This window comes from Capricornis sumatraensis, chromosome 4, assembly GCF_032405125.1.
Source record: "Capricornis sumatraensis isolate serow.1 chromosome 4, serow.2, whole genome shotgun sequence".
Taxonomy (NCBI): Eukaryota; Metazoa; Chordata; class Mammalia; order Artiodactyla; family Bovidae; genus Capricornis; species Capricornis sumatraensis.
In genome coordinates, this window is record NC_091072.1 from 47,204,096 (window position 1) to 47,228,885 (window position 24,790).

Consider the following 24,790-nt stretch of genomic DNA (forward strand, 5'->3'; position numbering starts at 1 on the left):
TCTGGTACTCTTTCAGGCTATTTTCTATGTTTAAATTCTAGAATAAATCTTCTAATTAGCTCAAAGTGGAATATATAACTTCTCTTATATACAGTATATGTGTTTTTAAAATGTGTTCTTGTTTAAGTGATTTCTCAGTGATCTTCCCTTATCATCTGATGCTGTTTTTAGCAAATTGAGCAGCAATAAAAAAAAAAAAATGCATGAATAAGCTTCTGGAATTTTTTTTTCCTGATACCTGCATAAGAAACTGTTTCTAAAACAAATCTCATGCATAACCTATCTTAAAAACAAAATAAAACATTATGTCTGTTTTCATGTCATCAGTTTTACTCACTAGATTATGTACCTCTCATGAATACAGTTCATATAGTAAGAGAGAGATCAACTGGACAACCATATTTCACTTCCTTCTCTCTTGGAAGACCACATGGCATATTTAAGTTTGCTCTCTATTCCAGTGAGGCACCCTTGTAGAGCATAAATCAGATCATGCTATTTCCTAGCTCAAAAACTTGTGGTGGCTTCTCATCACCCATAGAAAAATGATCTGAAGCCCTTAGAATTTATTAGAACTGTTATGATTTAGTGCCACCAACCTCTGCAACCTCAGGCCTTCCTCTTTGTTTCAGGCTTATTCTGTTTCATCCACAAAGTCCTTTTTGTTATCTTAAAGATCCCAAATTTGTCCCTGTCTCAGGACCTTTGAACTTGCTGTTTCCTTGGTCAGAAATCCCCTCCTCCTAGATTTATGCAAACCATTCTCTCACTTCTTACAGGTGTCCTCAGGGAGACCTTTCCCTAAACACCCTATTTAAATTATTTCCCCATAAATCTCCTTTCCCTAACATTGCTTACTTCCCCTTCAAAGCACTGAGATTTTATTAGATATTTATTTGTGCTTTGGTCTGGGATGTGAAAGGAGGGCATGGCAACCCACTCCAGTATTCTTGCCTAGGAAATCCCAAAGACAGAGGAGCCTGGCGGGCTACAGTCCACCAGGTCTCAAAGAGCCGGACATGGCTGAGCACAGCACGGCATCTGGAATCTAAGTGCTGTGATTATGACATGCAAACAGATGTTAAAGGAAGAGAGAAAGAAAGCCTTTAACCCTATTTCAAAGTGGTATTTGGGGAGGGAACCTCATGCAGGGGAACCATGGGAGCTTCTTGTCAGTCCTGACTTTGAATTCCAACTCTGTCAAATGAGCTTGGCAAGGTGCTTCTCTTCTACCAGTTTTAGCTATCTTAAAAAAAAGGACTTCCCTGGTGGTCTAGTGGTTAAGACTTCACACTTTCACTGTAGGGGGCACAGGGTTGCATCCCTAGTCAGGGAATGTAAATCCCACATGAGGCAAAGTGCAGCCAATATATATATATACACATATAGCGCTTCCCTGGTGGCTGAGTGGTAAAGAATCTGCCTGCTTATGCAGGAGATGAGCGGTCAGTCCCTCGGTCAGAAAGATCCCCTGGAGAAGGAAATGGCAACCCACTCCAGTATTCTTGCCTGGAAATCCCATAGACACAGGAGCCTGGCAGGCTACAGACCTTGAGGTTGCAAAAGATTCGCATGTGACTTAACTACATGACAGTATGCATATGCATGTATTCTAGACAATGTATATTGTATACATATATGTATATAGTATACATATGTATACAATGTATATAGTATACATATATGTGTATGCATGCTAGACAATATATATATGTGTGTATACATATATGTTGTTGTTCAATCGCTCAGTGACTGAATAATAACAATCTAAAAAATGGGCATAACAGTACTGATCTTGAAGCTTTTAAGGACAATACACTGAAACAGGCTGTCATTCCATAACATATAGGTGAAGTGAAAATTGCTGAGTCGTGTTCGACTATTTGCAATCCCATGGATATATAGTCCATGGAATTCTCAAGGCCAGAATACTGAAGTGGGTAGCCATTACCTTCTCCAGGGAACCTTCCCAACCCAGGGATCAAACCCAGGGATCAAACCCAGGTCTCTCACATTGGAGGCAGATTCTTTGCCATCTGAGTCACCAAGGGCATACAATAATTCCTCAGTCTAGGATGTGTGTGTGAGCTCAGTCACTCAGTCGTGTCTGACTCTTTCGCAACCCCATGGGCCATAGCCTACCAGGCTCCTTTGTCCATGGAATTCTCCAGGCGAGAATACTGGAGTGGGTGGCCATTTTCTCCTCCAGGGCATCTTCCCCTTCCAGGGATTGAATCCGTGTTTCTTACACTGGGGGGCAGATTCCTTACTACAGAGCCACCTGGGAGCTCCCTCAATATAGGATAGCTTAGCTGATAGTTTTCTAAAATGTAAAATGAACTAAATTAGTTGACTTTGACCATAAAGCTAAGGACTTTTTCACTTTGGGGAAAATAGCTAACATCTGTTGGCTTTTCCAACTAATGACCAAACATTGACTTTGCTTCTGAACATTATTGAGTGCCTAGAGGACCCACTATATTTACATAATGACTGATTTCTTGAGAAATTATGTTTGGAAATGAAGAAACAAGTATGTGGAAAAAAAAGGATGGTTGTGGTTGTGATGGTGGTGGTGGTGGAACTATACAAGTTGCAAAAGTTATTTTGGGATGTTTTATTTTTAATTATTAAGTATTTACTGGAGAAGGGGCCTTGGAGATCATGTAGTTTGACCCTTGTCAATTTACTGAACAGAGGAAAGACTCCTAAGCCCTCTCTCAATTTAAGTACCTGCTATGTAATAACACTGCTAGGAGAGTAGGAGTCATTTGCTAATCAGAAAGAAAAGAACAGAGGTGTTATATAATACCTCTGCTTTCTCACTGGCTATAAGGCTACTTTACTTTATTATAGGCTAGTTTATTCAAAGCTATTGGTTAGATAGCAATGGCCTTCATCTCTTCTATTATGAGTGCCATTAGTAAACAAGATGAGTGAAAATACTACAAAGATCACTCAGACAGAATTTTCTCTGGTATCATTTAATCTTAAAAAATGTTTAATTAAGAAATGGTAACAATGTTTGTTTTAATATACTTGCAAAGTGTTCTTGTTTTTAAGAACTGACAAATTGCCATGATTTAATTTAGTTTGTGTATGTTTATTTTGAACTAGATTCTGCATTAGGCTATGGGTGTTAAAAAATGGGTAAAAAGCAGGTTTCTTTAGAGATCTAAGTTCAGTGAGTAAGAAGGTAGTATTAGGATAAAATTCTGATTAACATCATGATACTTATTATGAATAGGGGTGTTATCAAAGTGTATGTGAAATCATAAACTAAGTGCCTGAGTCAGTTTGAGAAGTGGGCTTTCTGGAAGAAAAGGAGCAGGAGGAGAAGGGGCCATGATAACTCTCTTTTTTTTGTGCAGCTTTTCACATTCCTAATTTTGTGGGGCTACAAGCAAGTAAGCCATCTTTTGGTATACTCTGCCTTCAGAACCCCCACAGATACCAAAATCCTCAGATCCCTTTTATAAAATGGCATAGTGTATATGTGTATCCTCAGTAACTCAGTCATGTCTGACTCTTTGCAACTCCATGGACTATAGCCTGCCAGGCTCCTCTGTTTGTGGGATTTCCCAGGCAAGAATGTTGGAGTGGGTTTCCATTTTCTCTTCCAGGAGATCTTCCTGACCTAGGAATCAAACTTTGTGTCTCCTTCATTGGCAGGCAGCTTCTTTACCACTGTGCCAACTGGAAAGCCCAAGATGGCATACATAGTACTTGTATATAATTTAAATAGTCTCCAGATTACTTATAATATTAAATATGGTATAATTGCTTCATTTATATTTGCCAGCATGCAGTGAATTCAAGTTTTGCTTTTTAGAACTTTGTAATTTTTTTTTCTCAAATATTTTGATCCACAGTTGGTTGAATCCACTGATGCAGAACCTGAAGGTGTGAAGGACCAACTGTAATTCCTTCTTGTCTCTGCAGACAATGGTTTGCCAATGCCTGAACCATATGTTTGTTTTCTCTGGGAACTTATCACAAGGACCCGTGGTTGACACAGATACCTCCTCTGTGTAGTTCCCTCTTTATTCTGTGGTGCTCTGTGGACAAGTGGGGTTTTCAGTCTCCACCACAATATCTTTCCACAAAGAGCACATAAAAGTCTTGCAATAATGAATAGCAAAGAATAGTAGATAGAATAGTAAGCTTCTTAATTAAGCATTGCGGTAATTGCTTCAAACATCTATGCCCTAAGGGACAGTCATAGTCTCTTCTGCATGTACAGTGAGATATGTAGTAGGCTATTCATTGTTTTTAAATAAACATTCAATTAATGAAGACGAGTATGATGCTCTGAAAAGTCTGAAGGTTGTGCTTTTTACTTTTCATTAAGTTTCAAGCACCCAGAAACCAAAGGCTTTTAAAGAAAAGGTAAAATAGGTTATGTGTAGAAGCCACCTATCACAGAAGATTTAAGAGTTAACATTCACAGGAATTCAAGTAGTTTTAGATCTTGGGTGAAAACAAAGCCAGCTAAGGTCAGTGCATTTTTACCTCAGTTAATATAGTCTGATTTTAATGTCCTTCCTTTATAAAATATCCTCTTGCATGCCTAAAGATATATCCCATTGCAAGCTCCAGTAATTAGAGAAGGAAGAGCAGAAGGTATGTGTGTGTTGGGAGAGACACAGGGATGGGAGGAAGAACTGTATAGGTGTATGCAGGCAATCTTTTATCCATTGCTTAAACTTCCCTCATTTTCCTGTCTTCCCAATGGTGTTTTTTAAAAAAACTATTTATTTTAATTTGAGGATGATTGCTTTACAGTATTGTGGTGGTTTCAGCCATACATCAACATGGATCAGCCATAGGTTACACATGCCCCACCTCCCCCTGCCCCGAGCCTCCTTCCCACCTCCCACTCTGCCCCACTCCTCTAGGTTGTCGCAGAGCACCAGCTTAGGCTCCCTGTGTTACACAGGAACTCCCCACTAGCTGTTTTACACATGGTAATGTATATGTTTCAATACTACTCTCTCAATTTGGCCCACTCTCCTTCCACTACTGTGTCCACAAGCCTGTTGTCTATATCTGCTTCTCCATTGTTGCCCTGCAAATAAGTTCATCAGCACCATCTTTCTAAATTCCATATATATATGCATCAATATACAGTTTTTGTATTTCTTTTTCTGACTTACTTCACTGTGTATAATAGGTTCCAGTTTCATCTACCTGATTAGAATTGACTCAAATGTGTTCCTTTTTATAGCTGAGTAATATTCCATTGTGTATATGTGCCACAACTTCCTTATCCATTCATCTGCTGATGGACATCTAGGTTGCTTCCATGTCTGAGCTATTGTAAAAAGTGCTGCAGTGAACATTGGGGTATATGTATCTTTTTCAATTATGGTTTCCTCAGCATATATGCCCAGTAGTGGGATTATTGGTTCATATGGTAGATTTATTCCTAGTTTTTTAAGAAATCTCCATACTGTTCTCCATAGTGGCTATATCAGTTTACATTCCTACCAACAATGCAAGAGGGTTCTTTTTTCTCCACACCCTCTCTGGTATTTACTTGTTTGTAGATTTTTTTGATGATGGCCATTCTGACTGGTGTGAGGTGATACCTCATTTTAGTTTTGATTTGCATTTCTATAATTATTACTTATGTTGAGCATCTTTTCACATGTTTATCCCATTGTTTTGATTCGTAACTAATTTCTTATGCCAAGCCTCACCTCAAGAGTAGAGAAGATAAATATCATCTACAGCTTCTTCCTAAAAGAGGAAAAACCCGTATAGTTATACATGCACTATTCTTTAAAAATTTGTCCCCGCCCCCCCCCCATCACATTTTCTAGTAACATTTCCCTGTGATGATGCAAATTTAAGGAAACTGCATTTCAGCATCAGGACCCTAAGTGTGCTTCCTACTGGGCTGATTACTTTGAGCTAATGTAGTGTTCCATTCACTAGGATTCCACACACTTCTCCTATATTGATTGCATTATCAGTAGTACTAATCACACATATCATTACCAGCCAATTACACAAGCACATATCTAAACTAGGTAACTTATTCACCAACATTATCTGTTACAAGTCTTAATTTTGTAATGAAGTTGATTATCCTCTTACTCAATTGAGTATAGCTACATACTTTGATCTAGCAGGCTAAATGCAAGTTTATTGAATTATATAGTAGATAATTACTTACATATGTTTGTAACAACACAAAATGAGGGCAATTTGAGAGTAATCTGTTTCTTATTCTATTTAAAGAATGCATTAGAGAAGGTTAATTGTTTTAAATAAAACAGACCCAAAGATACATTTGGATTATAAAGAAAAAGCAATAAAAGTGTATTTCCTGCACACAAAACAGAATTGGGTATGAGAACTGGTACTTAGGGATGCAGTCATTCAGACCCCCAGGTAGGTTTCTCACATATTCAGCAGAAGAGTTCTGTTCAGGGTCACTCTGAAAGATTCATTTTAGGGAAAAAGGACATGGAGGACTAATGAAGGTGTCTATGGGCTGACCTTGACAGTGAGGAATGCTAATACTCTATAGGCTACAGTTTAGTCACATGACCACAACTAGCTACCAAGGAAATGAGAATTATCCTTTATTCCTGGAAGTGGAACAGGGCATAGATTTTGGTGCACAGTTAGCAATTTTTGCCTTAAGGACTCAAAACATAACTTGCTCTATTTCTTGATTTAATGAATACTTCACTTGCCTTGGTCATTGCTTAAATTTCTCTTAGGCTTGCTTTGGTTTAATTTTATTTTGGTTTTAATTGTTTTTTTTTTATTATAAAACCTACATTCAAGCTCTGACTCTTAGAAGACTTATACATATCAAACAGCTGAATAATGGGGAACATAAAAATGAAAAAGCATTTCTTTTCAAAAATTTTAAGTAAACACATTATGCCCCTGTTGTGGTGATGATTTTTTTAAGCAGGCTAAAATATAGGTAAGTGGGTTAGAATAAAAGTGTTAGCTTCCAAACCTAAAAAAGATATCACCTAGTTCAAGCCTCTTATTTCACAGATAAGGAATGTGAGGCTTGGAGAGATGGACGGACCTGATTGTACAGCGAGCACTCAGGCTTTCAGGCTCTTCCTCAGTTTCAGGCTCTTTTTTCTGCACCAAGTCTCTTTTCATAACATTATTTGTCATATTTTTATTTGTAGTCATATTGCTTCCAAAACATAAGTCATTGAAAGATGTCCATCCATTTATAAGGAAAAAATAATATGCAATATATTGTAACTGACAAGAGGTAGTGTGTTTAAATCCATGAGAAAATAGACACAAACACCTTTCTTGATATTCCAAACTCATCTGAAGGACCCTAATAAATTAGCTACTTACTAAAGGTTCTTTTTAAAAAAATACATAATTTTTTCTTATTTCCTCAATAAAACAATAATGGGTTCTAGATAAATCTTCTTCAACTCTAAAATTATCTAATCCACGGCATGCAGATTTTATAATTTTAGAGAAGGCAAATTTGTGATCACCATGCTAGTTAAGATCTAGGATTAAAAGTTCAGAAAAAACAAATTATGAAATACGAAATACTGGAAGCTGTGTTATTTTTAAGGAAGAAAACCACATCATTACTTTTACAACCCCTGTAGGCAAAATTTGACTGTTTTATTATGCTACATTAGCAAAAATATGAAGTTTTGTTTCTTATTTAATTACTATTGCCTTAGCCTAATTTCATGCTATTTTTGTAAGGATGTATAAAATAGAAAGTGTACAAGAAAAGTGGCACAAACCTAGGTGGAGTCTAAGGCATACAAACTTCAGGGAATTTTATGGAAATGTGGAAATTCGGGGTTATTTTCACCATTCTTATTTATGTCAGGTGTTAGCTATGGTTGATCTTATACCAAGAGTGAATCAAATTCATTAGAGTGATGATGTATGTTCATTTATTAAATCCAAAGAAAACTGAAGCAGAATCTTCAGAGTTGGTTTTTATTATGAACATTATAAACACAGCTGCAAGTTAATATTTGTGCATAGAGTAGTTTTTGCTTATCACATTAGTAAAGACTAAATAATCTGGCAAACTTGCTGGAAATGAAGATGAGAAGACTTTGCTCCCTCCCTGTCCACCTTCTACCAAACATAAATAAAAAAATCCATCTAATTTTGTGATGCCATAAAAAATAATGGTGTGAAATGTAAGTAAAGAAGAGAACCAGGCTTTGCTTGCCTTCATATTTACCTGTCCCCTGTGTTAGGAATCTATATTCAGTTGATTATTAATGTAAAAAATCAGCAAGTGCATGGTGTCACCCTGTGTATGCATCAGGGACTTTAAGGCTAAGACCATCTTTTAATGTACTCCATACTGTTTTTCATATTGCTTTGATTTGTGAGGATTTTCTATGCAGTCCACTGTAGTGTAGGGATATTCACTTCTTTTGGATCCCTCTTTGAATATACCCTCTTTAAAAGTGGGCTGCATGTGATCAGGCAGTTTTTAAAAGCTACTGTTTCATATTTTCCAAAGAATCTGACATTGGTCCCCATGGTGACATAGCACCTATTGAAAATAATAAAGAGGAAGAGTCTATTTTTTAACATTTTTTGTAATTTAAACTTTAAATCTAACTCTGCTCTTCTTCATAGGTGCTATATTGATAGAATTGTTTTTAATAGGAAGTTTTGAAAAATGTTTGTATGGTAATGTAACAAATACAGTCAAAACTGGAAGTTGCTATTTTAATTTGATTATCCTTTTGGGTAAAACCTGGATTAAATGTCATTATACAGAAGTACATGAAAAGTAAAACAAATGCATTGAGAACCCAGAATTTCATTTCAGTAATCAATTATTTTCAACGACTCATGACCTCTGAATGGTTTCCATGAAGAAAATACCTAGAGTTGATTTTATTGAAGTCCCACAATTCTTTCCTTTTTAAAAACATGCATGCTGATATTTTTGTGTTCATGCAAATTTTTTACTCACTAACTCTGTATATATTAAGGGGCATTGGCATCCTAAGTAGGACTATATTTAAAAAGTGAGTTATTTTATTCTTATAGTTCTGAGTATGGCTTCTTTATACTGTGATGAATCTTGCTTTCTGCCTTTTATTTGCATACATAAAATCTTCATTTTTGCCTCATCATGTATCTTTTCTGCATATAATTAACATTAAATTTTTTTTGTGCAGAGCTGGGTATTTGCCTCAGAATATTCCCCTGGAGATTATCAGATACCTGTCTGAGGAAAAGGATTTTCTTCCTTGGCATGCTGCCAGCAGAGCTCTTTATCCTCTAGATAAATTACTGGACCGCATGGAGAAATACAACGTCTTCAATGTAAAAAGATATATTTTCTTCTTTCTTCTTTTCAGAAGATAAACTGTTTTCTCATTATCTACTATGTTCAACTTGATCCCAAGTTATTTTAGTTTCTTCTAATTTGTGTTATCATTTTTGTTCTGATTTTCTACATGACACTAATGGCAAATTCTGAAGAAAGAAATGTAATACAAGCTACTTTTTTTTTCCTCTGGCCTAAAAGTGTCAGTTAAGCTTAAATGCCTCAGAATTTAAGAATAAATATACATAACAAATCCTTAAAGTTCAAACTTACTTCCCTAGAGTTAAAGGGTTCTGTGTTCACAAAGGACTTAACCTGGGAGAGGGATGCAAAAATCTTCACAGAATAAAGACAGCTTCAGTAAAGATTCTTAGTCATTATTTTTATCCAAAGGGGCATAGTAAATTCAATTCACTTCCTTAATTAACAAGGTTAAGATCAACATTGAGGCAAAAGCCCATTCATAATTGGGTCCAAGGAGATATAGGAGAGCAAACAGCAGCTAATCCAAATAGACCTGAAGACATGGCAAACATTCCAATATGTTAGTTGACCAGATTTCCTAAGCCTAAGGGCTGGAAATGGGGAAGGCAATGGCACCCCACTCCAGGACTCTTGCCTGGAAAATCACATGGACGGAGGAGCCTGGTGGGCTACAGTCCATGGGTCGCTAAGAGTCAGACACGACTGAGCGACTTCACTTTCACTTTTCACTTTCATGCATTGGAGAAGGAAATGGCAACCCACTCCAGTGTTCTTGCCTGGAGAATCCCAGGGACGGGGGAGCCTGGTGGGCTGCCTTCTATGGGGTCACACAGAGTCGGACACGACTGAAGCGACTTAGCAGCAGCAGCAAGGGCTGGAAAACCAAACCTGCACAGCTGACACCATCTAATCTAATGTAATAATCATTTTGAATAGCATTAGGGTTAAGTACTGCTAATGAGCTTTTGATTCCAAAATTTCTTATCACCAGTGAAGTTTTGCATGCGAGAATGTATCTCTGTAACTCCTATCACCATTGAGCATTATTTATTTTCCTTTTACTTATTTGAAGACTCTGCTCTGTGTCTTATAAAATTTTCCTAATTTATAACATACTGGCTCTGCTAATTAACCAATGAATTTGAAATGACTCGAGGCAAGATGGCTCTGACATGAAAGCTGTTTATTAGAGTTATCTAAATAGTGTGGTGTCCATAAGAGTTGCTTTTTTAAATCTTATCCTAAGCCTGAATGAAAGCACCTTGGCTTTAACAGTTTTTTTAATGAGGATAATCTTGGCTTGACTGTTCATTGTCATCAGTTTTGTTTTAGTCTGCCTTTGCAGCAGACGTGCATACAAGTGTCAGTACAGTTATGGAGTCTATCATTTTTATCTGCTGGAGAAAGGCTTATTACCCTTCTCTTTTCTCCTTAACACAGAGACACTGTAATATTAAACTTAAGTAAAACAAATTTACATTCTTGTGTATATTTGTACTTTAGAATAGTATATCATGTCAGACACTTCATTTCCAGTAAAAGTTAAGAATTGTTTTACTGTAATTTCAGTGTTTTCCTTCCTTTGTCAAAATTCAAGGACCACATTAAAATGAGGAGAACATATCTTACATTACTACTAATATTTAATTATATCGTTAGATGAATGGATTTTGACTTTGAAATATTAATAGTACATCATTTTACTAAAGAGTGAATCTCTTTTTTGTGTCAGGTTCAACAAGGCTAGGCTATTCTAATAGTTTTGCATTAAATAGGGTCTATTTACATAAAATGATAAAGATTAGGTACTCATTTTCATAAACTATATCTACATACATATGTAACTATGTATACATGGATTCATTATCAATATTCCTTAGTTTCTTTTTCGCTACAAAAATTGTCATCTCAAATATTTAATAGTGAAAACTGCTTAATTTGTCAATAGGCAGTAAAGAGTAGACTTCCACCATTGCAACTGTATTTTATATTTATTTTCTATGTTTGAAATACTAAGTCGAATGGAATTATAATAAAGCTTTACCATACCCATTATTTTACGGACATTCAAAGTAGGTTCATTTGGAAAATATTTTAAGTTACATATAATTTCAGTTGTCAGAGCGAAGTGATTTGAAAGTAACATTATCTTTATTTCTCCTACTCTTCATTTAGGAATATATTTTAAAGCAAGTTGCAACAACGTACATCAAGCTTGGTTGGCCAAAAAACAACTTTAATGGATCTCTTGTACAAGCGTCCTACCAACATGAGTACGGTTTTATTTTCTTATTTGCTTCCCCCCAGAGCCACACAGTGACACGCCGCTAGAAGCACTGTGGCTGTAGCAGCCTGAGACGACCTTTCATCCTGCATCTTTCATTTCCCTTTTCCGGAAGGACTGCTGGTGGATAGCACGGTTTCCACCACCTGGTACTGAGAACAAAGGCTTTTCTTGGCCGTGTTTTAATTTAAAATCTGCCTCTACTGGTAAAGTTGAGATCTGAACCTAGACCCCTCACTACTAGAGAACTGTTTCCAGAGAAGACGTTTTTATGCACAACTCCCACCCTGCTCAATTATCTCTTACTCAGCAAAATGGAATCCCCGTGTCTGAAAATTATTTTGTGCTAATTATTTACATATGTACTGTAATGTAGTGTAATGAGTTACCCTTTCTCTCCAGATATTAACACTGTTGGTTTTTCTTTTCCTTTCGATGATACCTAGAGAACTACGTAGAGAAGTTATAATGCTGGCATGTAGTTTTGGCAACAAGCACTGTCACCAACAAGCATCAACACTTATTTCAGATTGGATTTCCAGCAACAGGAACAGGTAAGCTGAAGCAAATCCTATTCTTCTGATATGATATGTACTACTTTCAGATTCTGAGTGGATGCATTACATTCATTAACTGCAGAAAAACAAGACAAGATAAAAACACAGCAGAACTTTGTTTCAGGTTCACAGATTACCAAGCAGCCACACGGAAGCCACAGTGTACATCTCTCTGGAATATTCTATCTAGTTTTAAACTACCTTAAGACAGGCCCTTATTCTTCATATATAGAGTGCCACCTTATTTTGAATCTTGATAGCTTTGCTGTCCCATGAAAACAAAATAATTGAATTTAGGTCAGACTCTCAAGTTCCTTAGAAAGGTTGTGGTATTTATTTATAAAACAACTGTGAGCATTTGATATAAATAAAGCAGCATAGCAAATGTTAATTGTAAAACCTAAAGACAAAAATGTTATGAAAAACCTTTAGTCTTTCAGTGACCTTTGATAGAAACCTTAAACTTGTGTCTTATCTTGGAATTTCACAGTACAGTATTTTCATATATTATATGAGGTTAAAAATATTTGATAGAATTATTTTCGACTTAAATATTATACTAAATGTCATTTAATGTTAATGAAAAATATGAAGCATAAACAAAATCAAAGATCAGTGATTTCCATACTATAGTTTTAAAACATATTTTAGGTGTATTTGAATTTCCAAACATCATTATGTTCCATTTCTTTTTACACTCTGGGAAATTTTTAATCACACTTCTCCAGTCTTTGCCACCTTGTTAAGGAGAGTCTGATCAGAAGGGTGAGGATTTAAGGAAAAATTAGTTCAGAAGATTCTATTTTACATGTTTCAGGGGGCTTGTTCCTGGTGTCAGTGGCTGAGACAGCCCCGTGGGCAACAGAAGGAGACTTGTTGTAGAAGAACGTTGAGAACCACAGAGAGCATGATTTGTTTATGGAACAAAATGGTATTTGTCTTGCTGAGAGTTGTTTAGGTTTAAACTTATATCTGACTCCAGATCAAAATGTAGCTTTCCTGCTTTAAAAGTTTGTGAGGAAAATCTTTCACTGCATTACTTAGTAATTAGTCATAATCTCTCACTTTCTCTAGAGTTCTCCTCTTTTCTTTTTAAGTCAATCCTTGTTGGCCATACACTGAGCTAAGAAGGAAAATATTTTATTACTATCATCTCTCAATGGAGCCATCATATACTAGAAGACAGTGATTAAATTCCTCATCACTCTTCTCTAGAACTATACATCTTCATTTTTTAAAACTTATCCTTTTTGCTAAGCCCTCTAAAACCTTTTATGCAACACTGATGTAGCTCAGTCGTGTCCGACTCTTTGTGACCCCATGTCCTGTAGCCTACAAGGCTCCTCCATCCATGGAATTTTCCAGGGAAGAGTACTGGAATGGGTTGCCATTTCCTTCTCCAGGAGATCTTCCTGACCCAGGGATTGAATCCGGGTCTCCTGCATTGTAGGCAGATGCTTTACAGTCTGAGCCACTAGGAAACCTTTTATATTAGTCTTAAAATGTTATTTTAAAATATTTTCCTTTTTTTTAACCACCCCCTTCAACGCTATCACATTTAATCGGGCTATGAAAACTTAAACATTTATCCAAAATCAATACATCCAAAATGTGACAAAGATATTTAATCCTATATACATTCAAGGAAAAAAAAGTGAAATATACTCTTTGACAATTGTGGTCTCAACTTTCCACCCTTCTGTTTTTTTGTTTGATTCTTTGATTGTTTTATTTGGCAATTTGACTTAAACGTGCTAAATTGCTTCAGTCATGTCATGAACTACAGCCCACCAGGCTCCTCTGTCCAAGTCTTCCCAGGCAAGAATACTGCAGTAAGTTGCCGTTTCCTCCTCCAGAGGATTTTCCTGACTGAGGAATCAAAGGCATGTCTGTCACTTCTCCAGCATTGGCAGGCAGGTTCTTTACCACTAGCTCCACCTGAAAAGCCCCTTATTTGGCTATAGACAGGAGAAGGCAATGGCACCCCACTCCAGTACTCTTGCCTGGAAAATCCCATGGACGGAGGAGCCTGGTAGGCTGCAGTCCATGGGTCGCAAAGAGTTGGACATGACCGAGTGACTTCACTTTCACTTTTCACTTTCATGCATTGGAGAAGGAAATGGCAACCCACTGCAGTGTTCATGCCTGGAGAATCCCAGGGACAGGGGAGCCTGGTGGGCTGCCTTCTATGGGGTCACACAGAGTCAGACACGACTGAAGTGACTTAGCAGCAGCAGCAGCAGGAGGTGCTTTTTCTCAGAACTGATAGCTCTGTTTGAACCCTTTCATGAATTTGCTCATTCTTACCTACATTCTTACTATTTTATTAGAACTGAACTTATACCACTGTATTACCATAATTTCTCTAAGGAGTATTTAAGCCTGATATCATTTTCTACATTAAAAAATATATCTATCAGGAAAATTCTATCTTTAAAATAATTCATTTATTTAATGAAATTTTATTGAGCAATTCTCAGTAGCAGCTTTCACTTTCATGCATTGGAGAAGGAAATGACAACCCACTCCAGTGTTCTTGCCTGGAGAATCCAAGGGATGGGGGAGCCTGGTGGGCTGCCGTCTCTGGGGTCGCACAGAGTCAGATACGACTGAAGTGACTTAACAGCAGCAGCAGCAGTAGCAGCTGGTAAACAAAAAACAAAGAGAAGACGTGAAGCTCAAAATTCATAGGAGATACAGCTCTGTAAACAAATAGTGGTACTTTGAAGCAAGAACCAAGCATAAGACAGTGTGTGAACCCACAGAAGAGGGAGGTTGCTGCCTGGGAGACCCTGTGTTCTGCCTTATGAAGAGTGAGTGGGACTTAGTTAGAGGACCAGGTGCATGAGGCAGGGCTGGGTGTATATGAGAATGTTAAGGGGTGGTAGGGGTCCCAAACAAAAGGGAGGCGCGTGGGTTGATGTTTGATTTTAAAGAGTACAGCAGTTTTTGACTTGTGAGTTTGAACCCTCTGTCACTTCCATAGTTCAGTTCAGTCACTCAGTCATGTCAGACTCTTTGCAACCCCATGAATCACAGCATGCCAGGCCTCCCTGTCCATCACCAACTCCCGGAGTTCACTCAGACTCATGTCCATCGAGTCAGTGATGCCATCCAGCCATCTCATCCTCTGTCGTCCCCTTCTCCTCCTGCCTCCAATCCGTCACAGCGTCAGGGTCTTTTCCAGAGTCAACTCTTTGCATGAGGTTGCCCAAGTACTGGAGTTTCAGCTTTAGCATCATTCCTTCCAAAGAAACCCCAGGGCTGATCTCCTTCAGAATGGACTGGTTGGATCTACTTGCAGTCCAAGGGACTCTCAAGAGTCTTCTCCAACACCACAGTTCAAAAGCATCAATTCTCGGCGCTCTTCCTTCTTCATAGTCAACTCTCACATCCATACATGACTATTGGAAAAACTATAGCCTTGACTAGATGGACCTTAGTAGGCAAGGAAATGTCTCTGCTTTTGATTATACTATCTAGGTTGGTCATAACTTTTCTTCCAAGGAGTAAGCATCTTTTAATTTCATGGCTGCAATCACCATCTGCAGTAATTTTGGAGCCAAGAAAAATAAAGTATGACACTGTTTCCACTGTTTCCCCATCTATTTCCCATGAAGTGAAGGGACTGGATGCCATGATCTTCATTTTCTGAATGTTGAGGTTTAGGCCAACATTTTCCCCTCTCCACTTTCACTTTCATCAAGAGGCTTTTTAGTTCCTCTTCACTTTCTGCCATAAGGGTGGTGTCATCTGCATATCTGAGGTTATTGATATTTCTCCCAGCAATCTTAATTCCAGCTTGTGTTTCTTCTGTCCAGCGTTTCTCATGATGTACTCTATATAAGTTAAATAAGCAGGGTGACAATATACAGCCTTGACGTACTCCTTTTCCTATTTGGAACCAGTTTGTTTTTCCATGTCCAGTTCTAGCTGTTGCTTCCTGACCTGCATACAGATTTCTCAAGAGGCAGGTCAGGTGGTCTGGTATTCCCCTCTCTTTCAGAATTTTCCACAGTTTATTGTGATCCACACAGTCAAAGGCTTTGGCATAGTCAATAAAGCAGAAATAGATGTTTTTCTGGAACTCTCTTGCTTTTTCCATGATCCAGCACATGTTGGCAATTTGATCTCTGGTTCCTCTGCCTTTTCTAAAACCAGCTTGAACATCAGAGAGTTCACGGTTCACGTATTGCTGAAGCCTGGCTTGGAGAATTGTGAGCATTACTTTACTAGCATGTGAGATGAGTGCAATTGTGCGGTAGTTTGAGCATTCTTTGGCATTGCCTTTCTTTTGGATTGGAATGAAAACTGACCTTTTCCAGTCCTGTGGCCACTGCTGAGTTTTCCAAATTTGCTGGCATATTGAGTGCAGCACTTTCACAGCATCATCTTTCAGGATTTGAAATAGCTCAACTGGAATTCCATCATCTCCACTAGCTTTGTTCGTAGCGATGCTTTCCAAGGCCCACTTGACTTCACATTCCAGAATGTCTGGTTCTAGATTCGTGATCACACCATCATGATTATCTGGGTTGTGAAGCTCTTTTTTGTACAGTTCTTCTGTGTATTCTTGCCACCTCTTCTTAATATCTTCTGCTTCTGTTAGATCCATACCATCTGTCCTTTATCAAGCCCTTCTTTGCATGAAATGTTCCCTTGGTATCTCTAATTTTCTTGAAGAGATCTCTAGTCTTTCCCATTCTGTTCTTTTCCTCTATTTCTTTGCATTGGTCACTGAAGAAGGCTTTCTTATCTCTTCTTGCTATTCTCTGTAACTCTGCGTTCAGATGCTTGTATCTTTCCTTTTCTCCTTTGCTTTTTACCTCTTTTCTTTTCACAGCTATTTGTAAGGCCTCCCCAGACAGCCATTTTGCTTTTTTACGTTTCTTTTCCATGGGGATGGTCTTGATCCCTGTTTCCTGTACAGTGTCATGAACCTCATTCCATAGTTCATCAGGCACTCTTATCTATCTGATCTAGGCCCTGAAATCTATTTCTCACTTCCACTGTATAATCATAAGGGATTTGATTTAGGTCATACCTGAATTGTCTAGCAGTTTTCCCTACTTTCTTCTATTTAAGTCTGGATTTGGTAATAAGGAGTTCATGATCTGAGCCACAGTCAGCTCCTGGTCTTGTTTTTGTTGACTGTATAGAGCTTGTCCATCTTTGGAAGCAAAGAATATAATCAGTCTGATTTCGGTGTTGCCCATCTGGTGATGTCCATGTGTAGAGTGTTCTCCTGTGTTGTTGGAAAAGGTTGTTTGCTATGACCAGTGCATTTTCTTGGCAAAACTCTATTAGCCTTTGCCCTGCTTCATTCTGCATTCCAAGGCCAAATTTGCCTGTTACTCCAGGTGTTTCTTGACTTCCTACTTTTGCATTCCAGTCACCTATAATGAAAAGGACATCTTTTTATCAACCCCTTATAAATGAAACTGTCAGCTCATTTCAGTTCTTATAACTATTCAGCTTATTTGTGGTACAATAGTTAAATGGGGCCTAATTCTTTAAGTTTCTTTTGTTATTTCCTTCATTGTTTTTACATGGTCGTGTTTTGCTTCTTTTTGTGACTGGGCAAGTAAACCTGCTCAGTGAAACTAACTCTGTGTTTACTAAGAAATACTCAAGCAACCAGCCAAATGACATGCCCCAGCATACACAAGTGACCTCCTGCAGGAAGTGTACATGATGCTCACGGGGCTGGCTGTGTGTGAGATCAGAGGTTTCATCTGTAGTTTTGAAGTGACAGCTCAGTAATAAAACGATAATGTACCCTGTAATTGGTGCTGAGTTTAACTTTCCTAAATTGAGTCAGTTAAGGGGAAGGTTAGGTTTCTTTTTAAATGTGCCTGAAGTAATAGACCAGTTTTGTTTGCTTGTTTTTGTTTAATTGGAACCTTAAAAATCATCTGAAAAGACTCTCTAAAGGTAATGTTAACGTGAAAGTGTTAGTCGCTCCATCATGTCTGACTCCTTGCGACCCCATGGACTGTTGCCCGCCAGGCTCCTCTGTCCATGGGATTTCCCAGGCAAGGATACTGGGGTGGGTTGTCAGTTAATTCTCCAGGGCATCTTTCCGACCCAGGGAATGAACCCAGATCTCCTGCATTGCAGGCAGATTCTTTACTGTCTGATCCACAACGTAACATCATAACGTACTAAAAAATTTTGGTCAGTGAGATGCTATATATTTGTGCTAATAAATCTAAAGGACAAGGAGTCCTGGAAGAAGCAGCAGTTGCAAAGATCTGTGCTGCTTGTTACTATACAGCCTGGTCCTGATACACTGGGGAGACAGGTCAAATCAGTGGCACTGGAAAATAGAATGGAAAGTTGGTGCAAGGATGGCTAACAGATCCAAAAAGTGCAACAAAAGGCTAGAGGTGGTAGCAGCAGTGAGAAAAATTCAAGAATTACAGTGAATGAGTCAACATTCTGATCTCTTAAAATATTCAAATGCTACAGTGTGCTGAATTGTAATGGTGATGTCATGCATATAGACAGACTGAGCTGTGTTCAGGTCTTGTTAAGCTGTGGTTTGGAGACTAAGTTCAGCAGAATGCCACATTTCAGAAAAGAGACAAACCAGCAAGCATTTGGGAGAGAACAATACAAATGATAAAAGAGATTGTGAAAACACCAGCTATGAGAGGAGGGCATGAGAACTGAGAATTTCACTCTGAAAAATAGACACACAAAAGATGATAGGTTTTTTGTACGAATGAGAAGCATAATAAAAAGGACAGAAATTGGTTTCTTTCACTGCTGGGTGGAAATAAATAAGAAATGATTGGCGTGAACTTCACTGAGTAAAATAGAAGGGATGTATTTTTTACTCTAAATGAATTATTATCTGAAAACCTCTGTATTAAAACACTTTGGAGATTGTACAGTTAACTACACAGGGATCTCAATATATCATTGTGGGATTTTCTTTGAATAAACATGTAACCTGAAATTAAATGTGTCCATGATAACACAGCCTCTTAATTTTGTGTTAATGTCTTTCTCAAATAATATTAAAAGATACATTTTTTCTTTAAAAAAAAATTTTGCAGTAGAGTTGATTTACAATGTGATGTTAGTTTCAGGTGTACAGCCAAGTGAATCAGGGCAGTTCAGTTCAGTCGCTCAGTTGTGTCCAACTCTTTGCGACCCCATGGACTGCAGTACAACAGGCTTCCCTGTCCATCACCAACTCCCGGAGTCGGTGATGCCATGCAACCATCTCATCCTCTGTCGTCCCTTTCTCCTCCTGCCTTAAGTCTTTCCCAGCATCAGGGTCTTTTCCAGTGAGTCAGTTCTTCCCATCAGGTGGCCAAAGTATTGGAGTTTCAGCTTCAGCATCAGTCCTTTCAATGGACACCCAGGACTGATCTCCTTTAGGATGGACTGGTTGGATCTCCTTGCAGTCCAAGGCACTCTCAAAAGTCTTCTCCAACACCACATACATCTGCATATATCCTCTCTTTTAGAGTCTATTCCCATATAGGTCTATAGAGTACTGAGTAGAATTCCATGTGCTATTTAGTAGGTCCTTATTAGTTATCCATTTTATGTATACCAGTATATATGTATATGAATCTCGATATTCCAATAAAGCTTTAAGCCAAGACAGGGTAAAGATTTTAAGTGGTTAATTTTTTAAAAGTAATCAGTAGTGATATCCATTGCCTAGCATAAACTGATAACTGGTATCAATACTCTGGGCTTCCCTGGTGGCTCAGTGGTAAAGAATTCACCTGCAATGAAGGAGATGCAGGTTCAATCCCTGGGTTGGGGAGGTCCCCTAAAAAAGGAAATGGCAACCCACTCCAGTACTTTTGCTTGGGAAATCCCATGGACAGAGGAGCCTGGTGGGTTCTTGGGGTTGCAAAGTGTCGGACATGACTTAGAGACTAAACGACAACAACAAATCACTAATCTACTTAAAAAATACCCTAAAAGAGCAGAAGACCTTGTACATTGTGGGAAAGTAAAACTGCTTACTGAATTAAAATTTACTGTGAATTCATTTGAAATTGAAAAAAATAAGGTCATTTTATAACAAAAATTGTAAGTAGAGGGGCCTCTGTGGAGCTTTGCAGCATACATAATACATAAGCTTAATATTGTTGTCCTTACTGATGATAATAATAATGAAAATTATATCTACTTTACTGAGTATTTATTATATTCCAGGCATTGATCTAAGTGTTTTTGGTATATGATTTCTTATTTTTTATTTTCCTTTTACAAAGAGAAATCTAAAACTTACAAAGGTTAAATGTAACTTGCCAAGATTATACAGCAATAGATGGGGTTGGGGGAGAGATCTGGGCTTCCATCCAAAGCCTATCTTCTACCCTACAGCCTAGAATTCTGTGGTGGTATATCAAATTTCCATATATCAGTAACAGATATTTGTCCAAAATTGACAAAAAAAAAAAAAAAAGAAAAACAAAAAAGGATACCCAAGAAAGCCAGTGTTTTCTGTGCACAAGAGTCACTGGGGAAACTAGTTAAACAGTTTATATGACCCCTCAGAGCTCTGATTCATGGGGGAGATGGGGCCCAAGAATGTGACTTGCTAATAATTTGATAATTTTCCAGATGATGCCGAGGCTGCTTATCTGTGTCCCACACTTTGGGAACCACTGGTATTGGGATTGGTTATGGTCTTCAGAGTCAGAGACACTGTGATCAAATTGCAGCCATTTGACTAAGTAAACTTAGGAAAATCACTTGGTTACATCATCTGAAAAGTGGCCAGACTACTAACAACCAAACAAGTAGTGAGGATTATATAAAAGAATGCCTATATAGGACCTGACCCTTGTAAGGAACTGTACAACATTCAGCATCTCCGAAGTTGACTTCTACTTATTTTGACCATGCCTGTGTAATGGGTGGTGTGAATTTGAGATGGAGAAAGTGGGAACAGTGTGGAATAGAACAGGATAAGACATTTATAGAAAGCCTTCAATATTAGATTTAACTTTCTATAAATTTTGAGGATATAAGGATGTGACTTGTAACATAAAACGTAAAACAAAACATTGCCATAGAGGTTCTGAATCAAGAGCAGGGGGACCTTTGCCCCTCTCCCCACTGCCTGTCTTGGCCTCTGGGTAAACGTTAGTTTCCTCCCTCCCCTTAATCAGGTGCTGTTTTGGTACTTGCCCCTCCCTCAGTCATAGCTGTTGTTTTGTCTCACAGTGTAAAGGGCTCCAGTTAAGCGCCTTTCCTTTTGTCTGCTCTTCAGTTCAGTTCAGTTCAGTCACTCAGTCGTGTCGGATTCTTTGCGACCCCGTGAATTGCGGCACGCCAGGCCTCCCTGTCCATCACCAACTCCCAGAATTCACTCAGACTCACGTCTATCGAGTCAGTGATGCCATCCAGCCATCTCATCCTCTGTTGTCTCCTTCTCCTCCTGCCCCCAATCCCTCCCAGCATCAGAGTCTTTTCCAATGAGTCAACTCTTTGCATGAGGTGGCCAAAGTACTGGAGTTTCAGCTTCAGCATCATTCCCTCCAAAGAAATCCCACGGCTGATCTCCATCTGAATGGACTGGTTGGATCTCCTTGCAGTCCAAGGGACTCTCTTAGCCCATCAATAATTGTTGAACTTGTGTGAGAGCATAGCAGTGGCAGGACAAAGGGCTCTTTCCATTATGGTTTTTATGTATTTGGTTCAGAAACCTCAGAACCTCAGAAACCTGTTTTCTTCCCTGAAAACATATATCCTAAGTTACTGGCCGTGTTTTCAAGTTATTATGGTCCTATTCCCTCTGCTCTTTACACTCTTTTTTGTGTTCTTTCCACTACTCTTTGGCTTGCTGTAAGTTTTCCTACCAGTCCTGCCATTCTGGTGGCCAGTTCCCAGCGTAGTCCTGTTGCAAACTAGTGAACACAGCCAGAGGCTGTATGGAGTCATGGGAGAGGCAGGGTTTCCCAAACCTCCAGTGAGTGGGGGTGAGGAATCAGGTTTGCTCCTAATTTGTCAGTAGGCAGCTGTGGGTTCAGACAAGTCTGTCAATGTCTCCAAATTTTCAACCTTGTTTCTACAGTGAGGGCATTGTGTCTAAATCTCTAGTGCTTCCCTCAACTCCAACAGTCCAAAATTTCACACTTACTCTGCTTAAAGATAAATCATAGTTTCCTCACAACACGTCCAGTTTGGGTTCTCTTTTGATTGCATAGTTAAAGGGAGCATAGATTCATTTATTGATGTATTTAACAAGCATGTATCAGGCACTGTGCTAGACACTTTGAAGGAAGCATCCCTTCATTCAAGAAGTGCCAGCCCCTATTACCTGACTGGCATTGAGAATACGTGATCTGCACCCCTATCTGCACTAAAGATGAATGCAGGGGCAAGGAGGGGAGTGTAGGAAGGAGGCAGAAGTTGTTCAAAATAATCACACAAAGCTAAAAATGAAACTTAGGTGTGTGATGCCCTGAGAAAATTTGACCGGTCCTGTGGAAATGTGACCAGAGCAGGGAGAGCAGGGAGAACTTCCAGCCCTGATCACTGGGGCTGGAGGTGAAGAGACAGGGCATATGTGAACATGAATGAGGAAGGAAAGTGACAGGAGTTAATGAATGTTTGGATAGAAAAAATAAGAGAAAGGAAGGCAATGATGACAACTGATGAAAATAATCCCTTGGGCTCAAACATTTATGTATATGAACTGCCTAAAATGGCAGTTTAAGTCTATATCCAAAACTCTCCATCATACATTTAAATGATTGTAAAACCAGCTTATTGTAAAAATAGACATTTTTTTCTCAATAAAATTCTTTTCAGGCTTTTAAATGTCTCCAGTGGATCTGAGACACCATAGCTATTTTATACTCATCATTAAGCATTTAAAAATATGATTACTTGTTTACTAAACACTAATTTCCTATTATTCTTCTATTCTCCTTCAAGTTGTGTTCTAGCATACTATATTTCTGCTTGAAAATCTCTTTTGGATCACCCTACCATGTTTCTCTGCAATAAAAAATAGAAAATGCACACAGACATACACACACATAAATTTTTTCATTTCATAATGAAATCCTGTTACATATTTTTTTCTAAATTGAGTTTTCATTACAATTGTTTCTTATATATACTTGATCAACATAAATACTTTGCAAATTTTGGTAAATAATTTCTAAGTGAGGAAATAAAAATTGTTAAATATAAAAATAAAAATTGAAATTGGCCTTTTCCCCCCAATTAGTTTATATGTTCACAGATAAATAATACTCACTGCTGGAATGAGACAAACTTCACCATAAATTCTAGTCATATATTTATGTTAAAGTGCTAAAAAACCTTATACATGAAAATAAGTGGGAATATAAATTGTTTTGTTATAGGAATGTAACACAATTCTTCAAAAGCTTTCCAAATTTTGTTCCGAAAATGACATAGTAATCTATCACTAAAATTTAATTATCACCTGACAGCTTGATTAGTCCGTTCATTTTATGGAAACAGGTTTTGAAAAATGTAAAATTCACTTTCTAGATATCAACCCCAATATGTAGAATTTTCTCTTTATTTGGTACTGTAATAAAATGCATCCTTAGAAGACACAAGATGAGTGAACAAGAAATATGCCTCTCTTCTGGAAAGTGAGAGAAAATGGGAGAAGGGTTTTTATGAGAAGAGAAATATCCATTTAAGAGTTTAAAATGCAGAAATGGATTGCCATGTTTGTGTTAGTCACTCAGTCATGTCCAACTCTTTGCAGTTCCACGGACTGTAGCCCACCAGGCTCCTCTGTCCATGGGATTCTCCAGGCAAGAATACTGGAGTGGGTTGCCATTCCCTTCTCCAGGAGATCTTCCCAACCCAGGGTTCGAACCCAGGTCTCCTGCATGGCAGGAAGATTCTTTATCATCTGAGCCCCCAGGGAAGCCCAGGGAATTATCCTTAGGTACTCCTTGAAAAGTCTTCCTTTTTGCCTAGAGTTATGAACATATCATTTTGAGGACCTGCACTAAGATGTAGGTAGAAATGGAATGGATGAGGAGTAGATGAAGTTGTCTAGGGAGAGAATTTAAGAAGGGAGTTCAAGGCCAAGAATTAGGAAATCACAGCATGGAGTAGCTGGGTATAATTCACACATGTGTTGAGGCCCCTGAGGATGAATATTTATGGTGTATTCTAAAAATTGTTTTATTTCCTCTGCCAATTTTCGTGTATTTTTCACTTACTATTAACCCTTTCTGCTGTAAATGTTTAAAGTTGTGTCTATTTAAACAGTGGTAAAGAATCCTCCTTTTTACCCATGGCGGATTCATGTCAATGTATGGCAAAACCAATACAGTATTGTAAAGTTAAAAAAAAATATATCTTAAAAAAAAAAAAAAGAATCCTCCTGCTAATACAGGAGACACAAGAGACTCAGATTTGATCCCAGTGTCAGGAAGATCCCCCGAGGTAAGAAATGGCAACCTACTCCAGTATTCTTGCTGTAAAATTCCACAGACAGAGGAGCCTGGCAGGTTACAGTCCATGGGGTTGCAAAGAGTTGGACATGACTGACTGTACAAACATGCATATATATCTGTAAATATAGATATGTAAAAATGGTATATAATCTAAGAGCTATATACTTTTTCTTGTAGATGTCCCCAAGGGACCTTATATAAT

The 24,790-nt window shown here is 38.1% G+C and overlaps 1 protein-coding gene across 1 annotated transcript in view; it reads left to right on the top strand.

The window, feature by feature from the left end:
- Window positions 1–24,790, top strand: part of TRHDE (thyrotropin releasing hormone degrading enzyme) — a 460,588-nt gene that overhangs the window by 405,084 nt on the left and 30,714 nt on the right. Inside the window, exons 13-15 of the mRNA XM_068971693.1 lie at window positions 9,174–9,321; window positions 11,486–11,583; window positions 12,041–12,148. Of these exons, the coding sequence (XP_068827794.1) occupies window positions 9,174–9,321; window positions 11,486–11,583; window positions 12,041–12,148 (354 nt within the window). The remainder of the gene's footprint in view (window positions 1–9,173; window positions 9,322–11,485; window positions 11,584–12,040; window positions 12,149–24,790) is intronic.